This window comes from Piliocolobus tephrosceles, chromosome 14, assembly GCF_002776525.5.
Source record: "Piliocolobus tephrosceles isolate RC106 chromosome 14, ASM277652v3, whole genome shotgun sequence".
Taxonomy (NCBI): domain Eukaryota; kingdom Metazoa; phylum Chordata; class Mammalia; order Primates; family Cercopithecidae; genus Piliocolobus; species Piliocolobus tephrosceles.
The window spans coordinates 10,127,078-10,147,349 of record NC_045447.1 but is presented as its reverse complement, the minus strand read 5'-3'; the positions used below and the strand labels follow the sequence as shown (position 1 = coordinate 10,147,349).

General features: G+C 50.9%; 2 protein-coding genes across 6 annotated transcripts in view; one reads left to right on the top strand and one right to left on the bottom strand.

Annotated features, from left to right (window-relative positions):
* Positions 1-1,942, bottom strand: part of TRUB2 (TruB pseudouridine synthase family member 2) — a 16,497-nt gene extending 14,555 nt beyond the window's left edge. The window contains exons 1-2 of one of the 2 annotated variants that reach the window (XM_026457183.2): positions 1,755-1,942; positions 899-1,030 (exon numbers count right to left, since the gene is read on the bottom strand). In XM_026457183.2, the coding sequence (XP_026312968.1) occupies positions 899-971 (73 nt within the window). In that variant the 5' untranslated portion in view covers positions 972-1,030; positions 1,755-1,942. Of the gene's footprint in view, positions 1-898; positions 1,031-1,587 lie in introns of both variants that reach the window. The other variant, XM_026457182.2, reaches the window with a different exon arrangement.
* Positions 1,769-20,272, top strand: COQ4 (coenzyme Q4). Of its 4 annotated transcripts, XM_023217046.2 has the most exons (7): positions 1,769-2,217; positions 2,305-2,436; positions 4,473-4,569; positions 5,109-5,211; positions 11,519-11,648; positions 12,215-12,308; positions 12,840-13,439. In XM_023217046.2, the coding sequence occupies exons 1-7, from the start codon at positions 2,139-2,141 to the stop codon at positions 13,009-13,011; spliced, it is 807 nt and encodes a 268-aa protein (XP_023072814.1). In that variant the 5' UTR covers positions 1,769-2,138; the 3' UTR covers positions 13,012-13,439. The 4 variants fall into 4 exon arrangements, 3 of the variants coding, with proteins under 3 accessions (XP_023072814.1, XP_023072816.1, XP_023072815.1); XR_002732576.3 differs by lacking the exon at positions 4,473-4,569 and having other exon boundaries at positions 2,016-2,217; positions 12,840-12,993; XM_023217048.3 differs by lacking the exons at positions 4,473-4,569; positions 11,519-11,648; positions 12,215-12,308; positions 12,840-13,439 and adding an exon at positions 20,254-20,272 and having other exon boundaries at positions 2,016-2,217.

Below are 20,272 nucleotides of genomic sequence, written 5' to 3'. Positions count from 1 at the left end.
TTTTTTTTTTTTTTTTTGAGACGGAGTCTTGCTCTGTCGCCCAGGCTAGAGTGCAGTGGCCGGATCTCAGCTCACCGCAACCTCTGCCTCCTGGGTTCACGCCATTCTCCTGCCTCAGCCTCCCGAGTGGCTGGGACCACAGGCGCCCACCACCTCGCCCGGCTAATTTTTTGTATTTTTAGTAGAGACGGGGTTTCACCGTGTTAGCCAGGAGGGTCTCGATCTCCTGACCTCGTGATCCGCCCGTCTCGGCCTCCCAAAGTGCTGGGATTACAGGCTTGAGCCACCGCGCCCGGCCCGGTCCCTATCTCTTGACCTTGCGATCCACCTGCCTCGGCCTCCCAAAGTGCTGGGATTACAGGCATGAGTCACCGCGCCCGGCTAGATTACTTATAATACCTAATATGATGCCTATGCATCACTTTAAGTGGATTCAACACCATACTAGGTACACAGCAAATTCACGTTTTGCTTTTTGGAACTTTGTGTTTCTTTTTTCTCCCAAATATTACTGATCTGAAGCTGGATCATGGGATGTGGACTCATGGACTCAGAGGCAACTGTACTTCGTGACACGTGACAATTACCTGAAATTCAAATATGAATGTTCATAAAGTTCTACCGGAATACAGCTAGGCTCACTCCTCTAGATACTGTCTATAGCTGTTTTGTACTACATTGGCAGAGTTGAGCAGCTGCAACAGAAACCACATGGCCTGAAAACGAAAACATTCAGTATCTGGCCCTTTCCAAGAAAGTCTGCCAATTCCTGGTCTAATACCTCACTCCTCTGTGGACCTTCAAGGGCCTGGCACATGAGTCTGAGCACCGGGACACTGACTCTGCTCAGGGATTTCCTGGGAAGTGACACCCAGCATCCTGCTTAAATCTGCCTTACCCAGTGGATGGTTGACGAGAGAGGGTACACTGGTGGCTGTGAGGGTCAGCTCCTTCTCTTCGCTGCCTTCCATGGGGCCCAGCAAGAAGCGAACACGCTGTTTAGGGGCGGGAGGCTTCCCGGCATTGAGACCTGAACACACAGAGATAATATATACACACATACAAATATATGTACATATAAAATATTTTTTAAGAGACAGGGTCTCGTTCTGTCGCCCAGGCCAGAGTACAGTGGCACCATCATAGCTCACTGTAATGTCAAACTCTTGGGCTCAAGCGATCCTCCTGCCTCAGCCTTCAGAGTAGTTGGGATTACAGGTGAGCACGACGACGCCTGGCCAGGAATATCTTGTTCTGTTCAAACACCTGGACAACAGGAAAGTATGATGTAGAAGACAAAGCAGAAGCTCATGGTGCAGAGGGCAGAAGAGCAGTAGTTAAGAAACAGGCGGATTAAAATAGACTCTACAAGGTAGTAACGGTGTGACAAGGAACAATACTGAGTCATTTTCCCCCTCGGAAAACAGAGGAAAGTGAGGAGTAAGAAAGCACAGAGAACAGACGTTTGGGAAAGCGCTCTGACCAGGCGAATAGGTCAGGTGATTTTGTTTTGCGGGAAGGACCAGAGCGGAGATGGACTTTCAAGAGAACGAGAGCGGGAACGTGGGTCTGGTTCGAGGCACTGACCCTTCAGAAGCTGTAGCTCCACTGTATCCCGCAGGTGCTTCCATTTTAGCCCCGGGGGCTTATAGACCGCGAAAAGCCCATGCAGTCGCGACAAGCCAGCAGACCGCATACTTAAAGATCACAGCACGGAAGTGCCGCAAGGCCCCGCCCCCAAATGTGGTCCTTACCGTGGGCGCCGCCACGTTCCACAGCCGGAAGAGGTTCGCATTTTATAGTCTTCGGGGAAAACCGGCTGTGGAGAAGTAAATAGGGCCCGGTGCTGAGCCTCAGAGTGACCGTGGTTGCGTCTCCTTTGCAGACACTTTCTGGGGCGAGGTGAAATGGCGAGAGTCTTGGATCGGTGGACGTAGACGGTAGACAGTTCGCGTGCGTTTCCTTCGCCTACTTGGCCTACATGCTTTCTGCCCGTGCAGCGATGTTTCCCCTGGAAAGGCCTTGGCAATGCCATCAGAATCGGTTTTTCAGTTGTGTTTGACCCCTCCGACGCTCCGTCGCCTAAGAGACTCGCGGCGTTCTCCGTGCCCGCCCATCCTCCGCGGACGCTCAGTGCCATGGCGACTCTGCTGCGCCCTGTCCTGCGCCGGCTCCGCGGGCTCCGCGGGCTTCCCGGCCTCCCGCGGCTTGAGCCAGGCAAGTGGAGCCGGGTTCCGGGCGCGGGCGGGAAGGAACCTGAGGGCGCCCGGCTCCTCTGACCTCGGCCTTTTTCTTGCCTTGCAGAAATGCCTCTCCGGGCCAGGAGCGACGGCGCCGGCCCGCTGTACTCGCACCACATCCCCACCTCCCCGCTGCAGAAAGCGCTGCTGGCCGCCGGCTCCGCGGCGATGGCGCTCTATGACCCCTACCGCCACGGTAAGGCCGCCCGCGCTCGCCCCCGTCGGGGCGGCTGGGAGCGGTTTCCTGTGGGTAACAGGACCATAGCCTAGGTCGGGGTACCCAAACCTGGCTGCGGCTGGTAACCACTCGGAACGTTTATGAAAATGCAGATTCTTGGATCCCACCTAAACGCACTGAATCTGAATCTGCAATGGAGGGAGAAATGGGCGTGGAATCCGAACGTCTGTCTTTTTAAACTACTTGGGAGAATCTGTCATGCAGCCATATTAAGAACATCTAGACTAAGTAGATGACTCATAAGTACCAGTTTATAACGTCCTACTAAAAAATCAACTCCGAGGTCAAGGACCGTGTCGGCCTCCTTCCACTGTATCTGCAGCCTTCTGGGTAGTGCCTGGCACATAGTAAATGCTCAATTAATGTTTGCTGGATGTGTGACTAGAACATCCTAGGTTTCTACCGTGTTTTTCTCATGTCTCCTAGGATTTTTGAGTTCTAGGAAGTACTGTTATTTCTACTAACAAAAACAATAGGCCAGGCCCTATTATAGTGGCTCACACCTATAATCCCAATCGCGGGGGCCGAAGCGGGCAGATGGCTTGAACTGAGGAGTTTGAGACCAACCTGGGCAACACGGCGAATCCCCATCTCTACAAAAAAAATACAAGAATTAATTGGGCCTGGTTGCATGTGGCTCTATTCCCAGGCTGAGATGGGAGGATCATTTGAGCAGGGGAGTTCGAGACTGTAGTGAGCTGTGATTTGCGTCATTGCACTCCAGCCTGGGCGACAGAGGGAGACCCTGTCTTAAACAAAAAAAAAACACTGTATCTCCATGTCGCCACTAGTTTTTTTGTTTGTTTTGAGACACGGTATTGCTCTGTGGCCCACGCTGGAGTGCAGTGGCGCAATCTCAGCTCTATGCAACTTCCACCTCCCAGGTTCAAGCGATTATCGTGCCTCAGCCTCCCGAGTACTGGGATTACAGGCCTGTGCCACCTGGCTAATTTTTGTATTTTTAGTGCAGACGGGATTTCGCCGTGTTGCCTAGGCTGGTCTCAAACTCCTGACCTCAGGTGATCCTCCCGCCTCAGCCTCCCAAAGTGCGGTATTACAGGCATAAGCCACCACACCTGGCCAAGGCCAGAGAATTTTAGAATTTTTTTTGTAGAGACAGCATCTTGCCATGTTGCCTAGGCTGATCTGAAACTCTTGGCCTCGAGTGATCCTCCTGCCTCAGCACCCCAGTGTTGAGATTACAGGTGTCAGCCACTACATTTGGCTACTAAGTGTTATATATGCATGATTTTCATGGTTTCTCACATTAACCAGCTAAGAAAGGTGTTATCTGCACTTCACAAATTAGGACACTGAGGCTGAAAAATGTGAAGCGGGCCAGGTGTGGTGGCTTACACCTGTAATCTCAGCAATTTGGGAATCCAAGGTGGGCCAGGCATGAGCCCAGGCTCACACCTGTAATCTCAGCAATTTGGGAATCCAAGGTGGGAGGATCACTTGAGGCCAGAGTTCAAGACCAGCCTGGGCAACATAGCAAGACCTCATCTCTACAGAAAATTTTAAAAACTAGCTGCACGCCTGTAGTCCTAGCAGTGAGCTATGATCACACCACTTCACTTCAGCCTGAGCAACAAAGCAAGACCCTGTCTGAAAAAAACAAAACAGAAATGTGAAGCAGTTTGCACTAGGTCACCTAGATAGTGAACACACCTGGGCTGTAGCCCAGCATCTCTGATGCCTAAGCCTCTACCAATCAATGGAGACATTATATTGTATTGTGAAAAGTGATTTATAAAATCTTTAGAACGTTGTGCCAACCAGAGCTGTCCCGCCCCAGTAGATTAAGAACTATAGATAGGTATACTGATCCCTTGTTGTGCACTGGGTAATTTGCTAAGTGTTTAACCTGAATCCTTATAACAAAAAGCTAGATATTATCCCTAATTTTTCCTTTAGGAAACAAAGGCTCAGAGCAGGTCAGGTAACTTACCTAAGATGACATCCCCCATTTGTACCTGTTTCTGTCCTTTCAGACATGGTCGCAGTTCTAGGGGAGACCACAGGACACCGCACCCTGAAGGTCCTCAGGGACCAGATGAGGAGGGATCCAGAGGGTGCCCAGATCCTGCAGTAGGTCCCAGCTCTGCCTGGGGGTCTGGGGGCAATCTCTAGGTATTCTGACGTCTCTAGAATCAGATTGTATTTGTTCTGTTCTGCTAGGGAGCTCTTGATACCCTGGCCACATATGGTTGCACAGGCTGGGCACTGCCCAGTTCCAGGGGTGTCATTTACATACATGTGTATACACTGTGATGACCTCAGAGTTGTGCAATGTGATAGCCTTGGCCCAGTTTCAGCCACAGGGCTCTGTGCCTTCATTAAGTCACCATAACATGCTGGCTTTACCCTTTCCTTGCAGTACCTTTTGCAAGTACTCTGGTCACATTTGAGGACTGTCTTCCTGCCGAGATTGTGCCCCTGCCCATGTCCTTGGTTTGGGGTAGTATCCTAAGTCTCTGACACTGGCCTGGCCAGTTGTAGGTGCTCCATTAAGGCTTGTGGTGGCCACATTACTCCTCTGTACATTCTCCTGCCCCTCAGCTCACTGTAGTTGGATCGTTCACCTACGTTTGCCCACACCCTCCCAATGCCCAAGTCTTGCCTTTCAGGGAGCGTCCCCGGATTTCGACATCCACCCTCGACCTGGGCAAGCTCCAAAGCCTGCCAGAAGGCTCCCTGGGTCGCGAGTATCTCCGTTTCCTGGATGTGAATGTGAGTTTTCAGCTTCCATGTACCTGGCAGTCACCAAACAGGACAGAGGAATAGCACAGGCATGACACCCTGAGGAAAGAGGAGCCCTGAGCTGCCACCATCGGCAGGAGTGCTTTTCAGGCTCATGCCAAGCCTTTGTCATTTTCTATAGGATAGACAAATGGGTGGGAACATGCCTCCAAATGGTAATACTGGCCAGTGTTCATTAACCTCCCACTGCATGCCTGATGCCAGCCTCATCTGTGATATTGTGAACCCCCCCCCCACAACCCTGTCAAGTATGTTCTGTTATTATCCTCTTTTAGTAGATGAGGAAACAGAGGCTCAGAGCAGTGAAGCAACTTGCTAATTTCACATAACCGGTATTAATGGAGACAGTAATCAACCCCAGGTCATGCTCTTCACTGCTGTACTGTGTCCCCTTATTCTAGGGACATTGCTTTCCCTACGGTATGACAGGTGTGACACTCTCCAGCCCCAGGCAGGGAGGACAAGGAGAAGGGGGAAGGGGGCATCCTGACTATTGGCAAGCTCACTGAGCCTCTGCCATGTGCCATCCCTTTTTTTTTTTGAGACAGGGTCCCACTCTGCCACCCAGGCTGGAGTGCAGTGGTGCGATCTTGGCTCACTGCACCTCCGCTTCCTGGGTTCAAGTGATTCGTGATTCTCCTGCCTCGAGTCCCATGTAGCTGAGACTACAGGTGCACACCACAACGCCCGGCTAATTTTTGTATTTTTAATAGAGATGGGGTTCTACCATATTAACCAGGCTGGTCTTAAACTCCTGACCTCAAGTGATCACCTGCCTCAGCCTCCCAAAGTGCTGGGACTACAGGTGTGAGCCACCGTGCCCAGCCCATCCATTGTTTTGTGTACTGGGGATATAATGGTGAACTAGACAGCCAAGTTCCCTGCCCTCATTTCCATTCTACTTGGAGAAGTAGACAATAAAATAGTTTTAAAAAGTTTTCAGGGAGGGCACAGTGGCTCACTCCTGTAATCCCAGCACTTTGGGAGGCTGAGGCGGGAGGATCACCTGAGGTCAGAAGTTTGAGACCAGCCTGACCAATATGGTGGAACCCTTTCTCTACTAAAAATAACAAAAATTAGCCGGGTGAGGTGGTGTGCACCTGTAATCCCAGCTACTTGGGAGGCTGAGGCAGGAGAATTGATTGAGCCTGGGAGGCATAGGTTGCAGTGAGCTGAGATCGTGCCACTGCACTCCAGCCTGGGTGACAGTGTGAGACTCTGTCTCCAACCAAACAAAACAAAAAAATTCATACAAAAATACAGGTAAAATGTTTCAAGTAATTAGAATATATTCTGGCACTGGTCCTTGCATGTTGGCTCATGCCTGTAATCATAATACTTTGGGGGGCTGACGTGGGTGGATCACTTGAGCCCAGGAGTTTGAGACCAGCCTGGGCAACATGTTGAAACCCTGTCTCTGCAAAAAATGTAAAAATTAGCCGGGCATGGTGATGTATACCCATATAGTCCCAGCTACCTGGGAGGGAGTTTAAGGTAGGAGGACAGGTTGAGCCCAGGAGGTTGAGGGCGGTGAGTCGTAATCACGCAACTGCACTCCAGCTTGGACAACAGAGCAAGACCCTGTCTCAAAAATTTAAAAAAGTATACCAGCACTACTGTCAGCAGTTGGGATACAGTGGACAAAACCAGCAAAAAGCCTGCCTTCGTGGAACTTATGTTCTAGCAGTTATGAAGAGAACAAGTTAGCATGATAGAAGACAACTTTGGTGTTGGGAAGGGTACAGCCACTTGTGACGGGGTGGTCAGAGCCGGCTCCTCTGAGGAGGCTTGGAAGGTAGGGAGGAGCCAACTGTGTGGAGAGCTGAGGAAGAGCATTCTGAGTAGAGGCAGTGGCAAGGGCAGAGGCCCCATGTGTTTAGGAAAAGGAAGGTTGACCAGTGTGGCCACAGAGGAGTGAGTGGCAGGGAGACAGTGAGTGGGCTGGAAGGGAAGCCCCAGCTGGGACCTGCAGGCCACCAGAAGAAGGAGTCTGTATTTTGTAATAGGAGCAGTAGGTAAATTGTGGAAGGTTTTGAGCAGGGTAGTAAAGTGACCTGATTTGTAAAGGACCTTAGAATCCTGATGGCCCATCTTCCCTGTCCCTGTCCCATCTTCCCTCCCTCCTGCAACACAGACACGTCCCATCAAGGCACCCCTGCCAAATGGCTATCCAGCCTGGCTGCCAGAGCCAGCCGGGCTGGAGGAGGTGAGGGGTCTCCAAAGGTTGTCCTAGAACAGTTTCTCAGCCTGGGCAGTGTTAATGTTTGGGCTGGATCACTCTTTGTTGTGGGGGCGGTCCTGAGCCTGATAGGATGTTTGATGGTAGCTTCTACCCACTGGGTGCCAGGAGCACCCCCTCCCTGGCAAGTTGTGACAACCACAGATGTCTCCAGAGATTACAGGTGTCCCCTAGGGGGCAGTTGAGAACCACTGCTCTAAATGGTTATTGTCCCTGAGATGATGTTCTGTTCCTCAGTCTCCTGCACAGCTACCTTGACAGGGCGATCACCTGCCCTATTTTAAACCATCTCTCAGATTTCACCAGGATGCAAGTCATCTCATCAGTGGGAAACTCACCAGGGTGACCTGCCTCAAGTGCCACACAGGGAGGGAAGTCTTCTGAATTTCCCCATCTTTAGCCCTGTTGCTGTGGAGGGGAGGGGGTAGCAGGGATGGGACTGCCAGGACACCTTGCTCAGCCACAGCCCCACTTGTGACGGCGCTAGTGATTGTGACACTTGTAGAGCAAGGAAATCAGCAGCTCATGGAATGTGAAGGAGTACCTTTGTCCCCGCAGAGATTTAGATAAAGGTTCAAGGTGAGGCTACCCTCCCCTCCCTGAGGCTGACTTTGGTGAGCGGTATAGTAATCTTGTAGTATCAAGACTATAGGTATGGGCTTGAGAATTAGGAGGAGCATGAATGAGAATCCTGGCTCACTTCCCAGCTTTACAAGCCTGGATAAATCCTTTGACCTTGCTGAGTCTCAGATTCCTCATCAGAAGTAAGAGGACCTCTCACATACATCTTCCAGGGCACTTACTGGCTTTAGTAATGGATGTTAAGGCCACTGGCTTTGGAATCCAACAGGCTTTGTTTCAAATGCTGACTCAGCCACTTTACTAGCTGTGTGATCTTGGGCAAATTACTTTATCTCTCTGAGCCTTGTTTTCCTTTTTTTTTCCTTTTTTTTTTGAGACTCTGTCACCCAGGCTGAAGGGCTGTGGCACAATCTTGGCTCACTGCAACCTCCACCTCCTGGCAATTCTTCTGCTTCAGCCTCCCGAGTAGCTGGGACTACAGGCGTGTGCCACCACACCTGGCTGATTTTTGTATTATTTTATTTTTTATTTTTTTGAGATGGAGTCTCGCTCTGTCGCCCGGGCTGGAGTGCAGTGGCTGGATCTCACCTCACTGCAAGCTCCGCCTCCCGGGTTTACGCCATTCTCCTGCCTCAGCCTCCCGAGTAGCTGGGACTACAGGCGCCCGCCACCTCGCCCGGCTAGATTTTTGTATTTTTTAGTAGAGACGGGGTTTCACCGTGTTAGCCAGGATGGTCTCGATCTCCTGACCTCGTGATCAGCCCGTCTCAGCCTCCCAAAGTGCTGGGATTACAGGCTTGAGCCACCGCGCCCGGCCGATTTTTGTATTTTTAACATAGGCGGGAGTTCGCCATATTGGCCAGGCTGGTCTCGAACTCCTGACCTCAAGTGATCTGCTGGCCTTCGCCTCCCAAAGTGTTGGGATTACAGACATGAGCCACCATGGCCGGCCCTTGTTTTCTTTTCTATATCTGCAGTAATAACAGTATTTATCTCCAAGATTGCAAGGATGAAATACGATAATATCTGTAAAGGACACCCTAGGTGCCGGCACCTGGTGGATACTCTATGATCACCTTCAGCTTCACACAACAGGCTAAAGCCATTCTTTGGGAACAGGAAGACCAGGCTATTCCCATTCTGTATGGGTGCTACTGAGTACTCAGAGGCAGTGGGCAGGTAAGAGGAGGAGAGTTCTGGGGTCAGAAAAGTGCCCAGGACTGGCCTTTTACTCATATGTTCAAGAGATGTTCATTCATCCAGGCCCTGGATCAGGCTACTGGAGGTAAAAGAATAAGCAAAACAGAGCCAGTCCTGCCCGTGTGTAGCAGACAGGCTGTTTTGATACTGTCAATAAGAATAAAATGTGAGTGGCTGGGTGTGGTGGGGCACGCCTGTAATCCCAGTGTTTCAGGAGGCCGAGGCAGGTGGATCACAAGGTCAGGAGTTTGAGACCAGCCTGACAAACATGGTGAAACCCCATCTCTACTAAAAAAAAAAAAAAAAAGAAAAAAAGAAAAAATTAGCTGGGCGTGGTGGCACGTGCCTGTAATCCCAGCTACTCAGGAGGCTGAGGCAGAAGAATTGCTTGAATCCGAGAGGAGGAGGAGGAGGTTGCAGTGAGCTGAGATTGCACCACAGCACTCCAACCTGGGCAACAGAGCGAGACTCTGTCTCAGAAAACAAAAAAATAGGCCGGGCGCAGTGGCTCACGCTTGTAATCCCAGCACTTTGGGAGGCCGAGGTGGGTGGATCACAAGGTCAGGAGATCGAGACCACCCTGGCTAACATGGTGAAACCCCGTCTCTACTAAAAAATACAAAAAATTAGCCGGGCGTGGTGGCAGGCGCCTGTAGTCCCAGCTACTTGGGAGGCTGAGGCAGGAGAATAGCGTGAACCTGGGAAACGGAGCTTGCAGTGAGCTGAGATCGCGCCACTGCACTCCAGCCTGGGCGACAGAGCAAGACTAAATAAATAAATGTGAGCTTGTAGGTAATGTTTAATTTTCTGCCAGCTACTTTAATAGCAAAAATAAATTAATTTTTTTGCTACTAAAATTAAATTTTGCTATTAAAATTAAGGTGGAATTAATTTTTTGTTTGTTTGTTTTTTTGAGATGGAGTCTCACTCTGTTGCCCAGGCTGGAGTGCACTGGAGCCATCTCAGCTCACTGCAACCTCCGCCTTCTGGGATCAAGCAATTTTCCTGTCTCAGCCTCCCAAGTGGCTGGGATTACAGGTGCCCGCCCCTATACCTGGCTAATTTTTGTATTTTTAGTAGAGATGGGGTTTCACCATATTGGTCAGGCTGGCCTTGAACTCCTCAGGTGATCTGCACGCCTTGGCCTCCCAAAATGCTGGGATTATAACCATGAGCCACCGTGCCTGGCTAGAATTGATTTTAAATGTGCATCTTGTTTAGCCTGATATATCCAAAGTATTATTTCAACAAGTAATCAATAGTTTTAAATTATTGAGATTTGTACATTTTTTTCATACTCAGTATTTGAAGTCTTGTGTGTATTTTATATATTCAGCACATCTCACTTGGACACCTTTCTTGGCCACATGTGGCAAGTGGCTGCCATCCTGGACAGTGCAAGTCTAGGAGACATTAATACTCACATGCACTAAACATCAAGGTACAATTATTCTGAATGCCACTAAGAGGTGAATGATGCTTCCAGAGACCATAACATGAACCCACTTGGTCTGTAGGTTAGGGGCGGCCTCTCTGTGGTCGGGGAAAGGGATGGGGCACAGGGGACACTTAACCCAGGTCATGAAGGATAAGTAGGAATTATCACAGTGAAGATAGGTGTAGTGGGAGAGAGCACCCCAAGCTGGGAGCAGCTTGTGCTAGGATCAGGGTTTTTGGGGCTTCATTTTTTATTTTTAGAGACAATGTCTTGCTTGAGTGCAGTGGTATAGTCATAGCTCCCTGTAACCTCAAACTCCTGGGCTCAAACAATTTTCCTGTCCCAGCCTCCTGGGTAGCTGGGACTATAGGCACACACCACCACACCCGACTAATTTTTTTTTTTTTTTTTTGAGACAGAGTCTCTGTCACCCAGCCTGGAGTGTGCAGTGGTGCAATCTTGGCTCACTACAACCTCCACCTCCTAGGTTCAAGTGACTTTCCTGTCGTAGCCTCCCAAGTAGCTGGGACTATAGGTGTACACCACCACACCCAGCTAATTTTTGTATTTTTTCGTAGAGACAGAGTTTCACTGTATTGGTCAGGTTGGTCTTGAACTCCTGACGTCAGGTGATGTGCCCACCTTAGCCTCCCAAAGTGCTGGAATTTACAGGCATGAGCCTCGGCCCCCAGCTAGTCGCCTGAGTTTTCTAGTAGGGTATGAGTTTGGTGAGAGTTGTGACAGTGTCAGAGACAGACTGGCAAATCGGGCCCTGAGAACCATCAGGAAGGGTTCTAGGGGGGGCTTATGGTTGTCAGAGAGTCTCCCCAGACACCCGAGCACCCACCCGCTTCGTGGATGATGAGGAGCTAGCGTATGTGATTCAGCGATACCGGGAGGTGCACGACATGCTTCACACCTTGCTGGGGATGCCCACCAGCATCCTGGGTGAGTGCCCCCAACCCTGACAGCCTGTCTCCCTGGGGTGGCTTCAGGGCCAGGGCAGGGCTTGCCTATCTCCACCACCCTCTGCATCACCTGGCTTGGTGCCTCAATTTCTGTTTTACCTGAACATCTTAGTAGCATCTTTGCCACATGTCCCCCTTCTCCCTCCCACTGTCCCTCAGGGCTCCTGCACTAATGTAGCAGCAGCCCATCTTCAAGACTCCTGGTGTTTTTTGGGCTTTAGCTGCCTCCCTGCTCTGAAACCTCAGTAGCTCCCTGAGGCCTGCAGGAGCCATCCTGGAGTGTTTAGCCTGGCTTATGGGGTCATGGGATCCTCTGCGTCTTGACCCCAGGCTTCCTTTCCATCCCTTATTCCCTTCTGTTCACTCTTGGGCCCTCTCCCGTACTCCAAGCCAAGTGCCCCAGGGCCCAGCACAGGCCAGGACTGGGCACAGCTGACCCTGGTAGAGATTAGGGAGGAACAGTTGCCTCTCTTTGCCTCGCTGTGAACACCACTGGCCTTTCCTTCAGATAGCTTGTTCACTTCCCAACCCATCCCTCACCCCCAGGGGAGATCGTGGTGAAATGGTTTGAGGCTGTCCAGACTGGCCTGCCCATGTGCATCCTGGGTGCTCTCTTTGGACCGATCCAACTCAGTGCTCAGTAAGTTTTCAAGTGGCGGCTGGGTCGGGGTTGAGGGTGGTGTCAGGACAAAACTCAGAGGGACCAGGGTTCCTAGAAGTAGGAAGAGCACACAGGCGCCTGCACAGCCCCTTCCAGTTCTCCAGGAAGTAAGGGTAGAAAGAATGGAGCAGAGATGTGAAACTGGCCTGGGGCAAGGATCTTCAGGTGAGCAAATAAAGCCTATACGTTTCACAGGACTCTGGGGTCTCTTGGGCCAGGCCTAAGTGCATGGTCAGAATGACGAGCATCAGTGGGAAGGCAAGTTGGTGTTAGATTCTGGAGTGAGGGAGCCATGATTTAAACCTGAGCTTCAACATGTTCAAGATGTGTGGCTTTGGGTTTGAGATTCCACCTCACTGAGCTCTGTTGCCTCATCTGAAAAGCAGGGATAGTAACTACCTCCTTCCAAGGTCTTTGTGAGGATGAACTGAGAAAATGCACAAGTGCTGAGCAGTCGAGTGCCTGGCCCCCCGGGACTTGATGTTTTCTTTTTCCTCTGCTGCCCCACAGGAGCCTGCAGGTGCTGGTCTCGGAGTTGATCCCATGGGCCGTTCAGAATGGGCGCACAGCCCCATGTGTCCTCAACCTGTACTATGAGCGGCGCTGGGAGCAGTCCCTGAGGGCTCTACGGGAGGAGCTGGGGATTACAGCACCACCCGTGCATATCCAGGGCTTGGCCTGAGTTCCTGAGCCAGCAGGGCCTGGCCTACCTCCCCCATCTACTGCTTCCCTTGGGGGCAGAGGGCTCCCTTGACTACCTTTGTTCCTCTTCTTTGAACACTGACCCTTGGACAACATTTATCATAATTTGTCATAGCCACTGCTGAGTGGCCTTGAGGACGAACCCTGCAGGGAGCAAGCAGTACAGTGGCACTCCCAGGGGGACCAGCAGCTGTCCAAGGAGAACCATGCGTGAACAGTATCAGTGGTCTGGGCTCATGCTGGGATGTCATAGCACTCCTGTTGTGACTCCTTCCAACCAGCCAGGTTTGCTGGGGGCCAGGCTGGGTGTCCTCACAGGAGCGAGTGCTACACCCAATTCCAAAAGCCTGAGAAGAGAGAAGCGGAGGGGGAGGTGAATGTGTGAATAAAGGCTCCCATCAGGTCAAATGTCTGCTTGTCCTTTCCCCCAGGGATGCCCCTAACTTTGGCACTCTTGCGACTTCCAAGCAATAGCGCAGAAGTTCCCCTCCCAGCCTAGGCTTTAGCTGCTTGTCCCCTCTCCTCTGGCCAAAGTTGGGTGGACATGGATTCAAATTCCCTGCTCCTCCCTGTTTTTTTTTTTTTTTTTTGAGATGGAGTCTTGCTCTGTCACCAGGCTGGAGTGCAATGGTGAGATCTCGCTCACTGCAACCTCCGCCTCCCAGGTTCAAATGATTCTCCTGCCTCAGCTTCCGGAATAGCTGGGACTACAAGCGCATGCCACCATACCCAGCTAATTTGTGTATTTTTAGAGACGGGGTTTCACCATGTTGGCCGGGATGGTCTTGGCCTCCCAAAGTGCTGGGATTACAGGCATGAGCCACCGCGCCCGGCCAACTCCTCCCTGTTTTCCAGCAGAGGACTTAGGGCAAGTCCCTTCCCCTCTCTGAGTCCCCATTTCATCTCAAGAAAAGTGGAATCCTAAGGTGCTCACCTGCTAGGACTATTGTGGGGGTTTCTGAGAGGACATTCAGAAGATGGACTTCAGAGAAAGGACCCAAGGAGCAGGAGGTGGGGTTTTTTGGGTTTTGTTTTTGTTTTTGTTTTTGTTTTTTTTGAGAGAAGTTCTTGCCCTGTCATGTAGGCTGGAGTGCGTGGCATAATCATGGCTCACCGCATCCTCAATTCCTGGGCCCAAGCAGTCCTCATCTCAGCCTCCCCAGCAGCTGAGGCCACAGGTAGACACCACTATGCCCAACTAATTTTTTATTTATTTATTTTTGAGACAGGGTCTCACTCTTTTTGCCCAGGCTGGAGTGCAGTGGCATGATCTCAGCTCACTGCAACCTGTGTGTCCCAGGTTCAAGCAATTCTCCCATCTCAGCCTTCCCAGGAGCTGTGACTATAGGCGCATGCCATCCTGCTCAGCTAATTTTTGTGTTTTTTGGTAGAGATGAGGTTTCACCATGTTGGCCAGGCTGGTCTTGAACACCTGACCTTGTGATCCAGCCACCTCGGCCTCCCGAAGTGCTGGGATTACAGGCGTGAGCCACCATGCCTGGCTGCCCAACTAATTTTAATTTTTTGTAGAACTGAGGTCTCTATGTTGCACAGGCTGCTTGAACTCCTGGGCTCAAGTGATTCTCCCGCCCTTGGCCTTCCAAATAATACAGATGTGAACCACTGTTTCCAGCCAATCAGGAGCTGTTTTTCTTACTGTGTTCATAAGCACAAAAGGCTGCAGTTCATTTTGGAGTGGCAAAAAGGCATTTTCCTTGGGTAAGAGCCAAGGAACAAGGACCGGCTGGATGAAAGGTATTAGAATAGTGGGTGGCCCTAGCTTGGGATTTAGAACCAGACAAGCCCCAAGATGGAAGAGGCTTTAGCATTTTTCAGGCCAATTCCTCATTGCTTGAATAGGTGATTGATGGCCCAGAGGCAGGCAGAGAATTGCTTGGAGTAACTAAAACAAGGTCACAGCCCCCCTGATACATTTACCAGTGCCTCAGTTTCCCTATCTATGATCAGTTTCTAACTGTGCTATATGTCAGACAGTACCATGCACTTGAGATGCATTATCGCATTGACACCTCAAGGTCACCACCCAAGGAGGGAGGTGGTATTTTACTTGTGTTTTACTAATGAGGCAGTAGGAGTAGAGCTGGGGTTGGAACCACCGGTCGTCCGAAGACCTGCTCAGCACTGCCATACCAGGGGCCCAGCCTTCCCTGTGCGTACCACGTCTGGTTCAGGGATCCCAATAGCAGAGGAAGGGCAGGAGAGGCTGGAGGCCCACCTCAGAACCACGGACTTTTCAGGAGGCAAACCTTGTTCTGAGCTTCTCGAATCTCTGGGAAAAGGAGGCCATGCTAGTGAGTCCCCATACCTCACCAGTCTCTGCAGACCTGCCAGCTGTTTCTGCAGTTTCCCAGGGTCCTAGACACCCCCACTGCAGCTCACCAAAGTCAACAGTGCCAGGGTGGCAGTGGAGGTCAGACAGATGGCCTTCACTGCCCAGCTGGGTAGCTCACCTGCTCTGGGCAAGCAGTGCCTGAACAACCCTGGGCCTTTATAGCACTCGTGAGATGGACACAAAGCTTCAGGCTTGCCGGGCGCGGTGGCTCAAGCCTGTAATCCCAGCACTTTGGGAGGCCGAGACGGGCAGATCACAAGGTCAGGAGATGGAAACCATCCTGGCTAACACGGTGAAACCGCGTCTCTACTAAAAAATACAAAAAGCTAGCCAGGCGAGGTGGCAGGCGCCTGTAGTCCCAGCTACTCTGGAGGCTGAGGCAGGAGAATGGCCTAAACCCGGGAGGCGGAGCTTGCAGTGAGCTGAGATCCGGCCACTGCACTCCAGCCTGGGCGACAGAGCCAGACTCCGTCTCAAAAAAAAAAAAAGCTTCAGGCTTAGCTGGGAATGGAGTCTGGTCTGAGCATAGGGTGGTGGCATTTGTGTTACCAGCTCATGATTGGAGAAAAATCAAACCGGCTATAGGTAATCATTGGTGAGGCCCTACTAACTTCTGCTTAGAAAGTTCCAGTCTCCCATCTCAGTAAACCATGCTTGCCTTCATCCTGCTCCCTGAATACACCAGGCTTCTTCCTGCCTTTTGGAACAGCACCATCCCCAGGTTGTTACATGGTGAGCTCCTTGCCATTCACATCTCTGCTCACATGTCACCTCAGAGATGCCTTCCTGGGCTTCTCACCCATCTAAAGCAGTCCCTAGTTCTCCTCCCCCTCTCTCCATGCTATCATCTGTTTATTATTTACTTATTTGTTTTTTGAGATGGAGCCTCATTCTGTCACCCAGGCTGGAGTGCAGTGCCATGATCACGGCTCACTGTACAACTTCAACCTCCTGGGCTCCAGGATCCTTCTCTTTTAGCCTACCTAGTAGCTGGGCCTATGGATGCGTGCCACCATGCCTAGCTAAATTTCTTTTTTTTTTTTTTTTTTGAGATGGAGTCTTGCTCTGTCACCCAGGCTGGAGTGCAATGGCGTGATCTCGGCTCACTGCAACCTCCGTTTCCCAGGTTCAAGTGATTCTCCTGCCTCAGCCTCCCGAGTAGCTGGGATTACAAGGGCACGCCACCACACCCAGCTAATTTTTATTTTTAGTAGAGATGGGTTTTCACCGTGTTGGCCAGGCTGGTCTCGAAATCCTGACCTCAGGTGATCTGCCCACCTTGGCATCCCAAAGTACTAGGATTACATGCATGAGCCACCATGTCCAGCCAAGTGTTTTTTTTTTTTCTTTCTTTTGGGGGATAGAGTCTCACTCTGTCGCCCAGGCTGGAGTGCAATAGCACGATCTCAGCTCACTGCAACCTCCGCCTCCTGGGTTCAGGCAATTCTCCTGCCTCAGACTCCCGAGTAGCTGGGATTACAGGTGCCTGCCACCTCGCCCGGCTAATTTTTTTTTTTTTTTTGAATTGTTAATAAAAATGTGGTTTCACCATGTTGGTCAGGCTGGTCTCAAACTCCTGACCTCGTGATCCCCCCGCCTCACTCAGCCTTCCAAAGTGCTGGGATTACAGGTGTGAGCCACCGGACCCAGCTGTGTTTTTTTGTTTGTTTTCATTTTTTTTTTTTTTTGTAGAGACAGGGTCTTGGTATGCTGGCTGGGCCGGTCTGGAACTCCTGGCCTCAAGCCATCTTCTTGCCTTGACCTCTCAATGTGCTGGGATTCCAGATGTGAGCCACTGCACCCTACCTTTATTTTCTTTAGAGCACTCACCACTCTGAAATTATTATTTTTTTTTTGAGACGGAGTCTTGCTCTGTCGCCCAGGCTGGAGTGCAGTGGCCAGATCTCAGCTCACTGCAAGCTCCGCCTCCCGGGTTTACGCCATTCTCCTGCCTCAGCCTCTGAGTAGCTGAGACTACAGGCGCCCGCCACCTCGCCCGGCTAGTTTTTTGTATTTTTTAGTAGAGACGGGGGTTTCACAGTGTTAGCCAGGATGGTCTCGATCTCCTGACCTCGTGATCCGCCCGTCTCGGCCTCCCAAAGTGCTGGGATTACAGGCTTGAGCCACCGCGCCCGGCCTGAAATTATTTTATTGGTAGAGCTGGAGGTGGTGACTCATGCCTGGAGTTCCAGCACTTTGGGAGGCCTAGGGAGGCAGATCACTTGAACTCAAAAGTTCCAGACTAGCCTCAACAACATGATGAAACGTTGTCTCTACTAAAAATGCAAAAAATTAGCCTGATGTGGTGGTACATACCTGTAGCCCTAGCTACCCAGGAGACTGAGGTAGCAGGAACACCGGAGCCCAGGAGGTCAAGGCTGCAGTGAGCTGTGATTGGATGATACAAATAAGACCCTGTCTCAAAAAATTAAAAAATTTTAATGACAGTACCGTGATGAGTGTGACACCAGCACAGTGAGCACTGAGGGAGGGACAACCTATTCCATCTCACTCCCACCTGCCCTCTGTGTGGCCAGCTAGACTGTAAGCAACTGAAAGGCAGGCTGTCCTGTTCTCTCTGTTGCTCTCCCTCTTGCTTCTCCCCCTCAAGCCTGACCCAGTGTCCAGTGGTACTGCTTTGGTTTCTCCAGTGTGACAAGCCTGACTGAAGGAGAGCAGGTGGCTGGTCACCAGCACCCTCCTGCTAACTCTCACCTGCCCACTTGTATATGACCTCAGTAGTTGACGTGGAAGTACTCATGTTTATACTCACAGATCCTGGTGTGGATAAGGTCAGAGCGTCCAATTCATTCTCCCTTTCATTCGTTCAAGAAATGTTGGCCAGGTGCAGTGGCTCATGCCTGTAATCCCAACACTTTGGGAGACCAAGGAGGGCGAATCACGAGGTCAGGAGATTGAGACCATCCTGGCTAACACAGTGAAACCCCGTCTCTACTAAAAATACAAAAAATTAGCCAGACGTGGTGGCGGGCGCCTGTAGTCCCAGCTGCTAGGGAGGCTGAGGCAGGAGAATGGTGTGAACCCAGGAGGCAGAGCTTGCAGTGAGCCAAGATCGAGCTACTGCACTCGAGCCTGGGCGACAGAGCGAGACTCCGTCTCAAAAAAAGAAGAGCTCGAGACCATCCTGGCCAACACAGTGAAATCCTGTCTCTACTAAAAATACAAAAATTAGCTGGGCGTGGGCTTGGTGGAGCAAGCCTATAGTCCCAGCTACTCGGGGTCTGAGGCAGGAGAATCGCTTGAACCCGGGAGGCAGAGGTTGCAGTGAGCTGAGATCGTGCCACTGCACTCCAGCCTGGCCACAGAGTGAGACTCTGTCTAAAAAACAACCAACAAACAAAAATGTTTATTGAGCTTCTGTTATTTGCCAAGCCCTGTCTGTGAAAACAATCAGAGATAATCTTCCTGTCTAGATCTTGATCTTGTATGTACTTCGTGCTTAATGAGTCTATAAGCCACAATTATAAACATGTAAAACACTACTGCAAATGCTCCCCACAAGCCGGATGTGGTGGTACGTGCCTGTAGTCCCAGGCTGAGGTGGGGAGAATCCATTGAGCCCAAGAGGTTGAGGCTGCAGTGAGCTATGATCGCACCACTACACTCCAGCCTGGGTGATGGAGCCAGATCCTGTCTTCCTGTCTCAAAAACAAAACCCTGGCCTGGCGCGGTGGCTCACACCTGTAATCCCAGCACTTTGGGAGGCCGAGGCAGGCCTATCACGAGGTCAGAAGATCAAGACCATCCTGGCTAACACGGTGAAACCCTGTCTCTACTAAAAAAAATGCAAAAAACTTAGCCGGGTGTGGTGGCGGGCGCCTGTAGTCCCAGCTACTTGGGAGGCTGGGGCAGGCGAATGGCGTGAACCTGGGAGGTGGAGCTTGCAGTGAGCGGAGATTGTGCCACTGCACTCCAGCCTGGGTGACAGAGCAAGACTCCGTCTCAAAGGAAAAAAAAAAAAAACCCAAATACTCCCCACAAATCTCCACACTGACCCTGTGAGGTATTATTAATTAGTATGTCCCAATTTTTATATATAAGAAGAAAATGAATCTTGACCTTTCAGCTGAGAAGTTGAACTCCATGCCCATGCCCATCCCACTGCACATTCTGCCTCCTGATGGTGATACCCATGAAGAATGTGGTGCTGGAATTTACCCAAGTCCCCAAAAGGATGCACCCTATATTCCAGAAGAAATAGGTCCCAATCCTTATCAGACCAAAATTTCATCCTTATTTTTTTATTTTATCTTTTTAGAGACAGGCTCTCGCTGCTCTGTTGCTCAGGCTGGAGTGCAGTGGCGCAGTCTCGGCTCACTGCAACTTCTGCCTCTCAGTGATTCTCTTGCCTCAGTCCCCGAGTAGCAGGGACTACAGACGTGCACCACCACACCCGGCTAATTTTTGTATTTTTAATAGAGACAGGGTTTCGCCATGTTGGCCAGCTGGTCTTGAACTCCTGACCTCATGTGATCTGCCCACCTCAGCCTCCCAAAGTACTGGGATTACAGGCATGAGCCACTGTGCCCAGCTTATTTTTATTTATTGAGACACAGTCTTTGTTGCCCAGGGTGAAGTGCAGTGGTGCAATCAGAGCTCGCTGCAGCCCCAAGTTCCAGAGCTCAAGCAATCCTCCCACCTCAGCTTCCTGAGTAGCTGGGAGTACAAGCAAGAGCTACCTGGCTAATTTTTTTTTTTTTTTTTCTGTAGAGGCAGGGTCTCACTATGTTGCCCAGGCTGCTCTTGAACTCCTGGCTGAAACGATCCTCCTGCCTCAGCCTCTCAAAGTGCTGGGATTACAAGCTTGAGCCACCACGCCAGTGCCGGAATGTCTTTTTTTTTTTTCAGACGGAGACTTGCTGTGTCA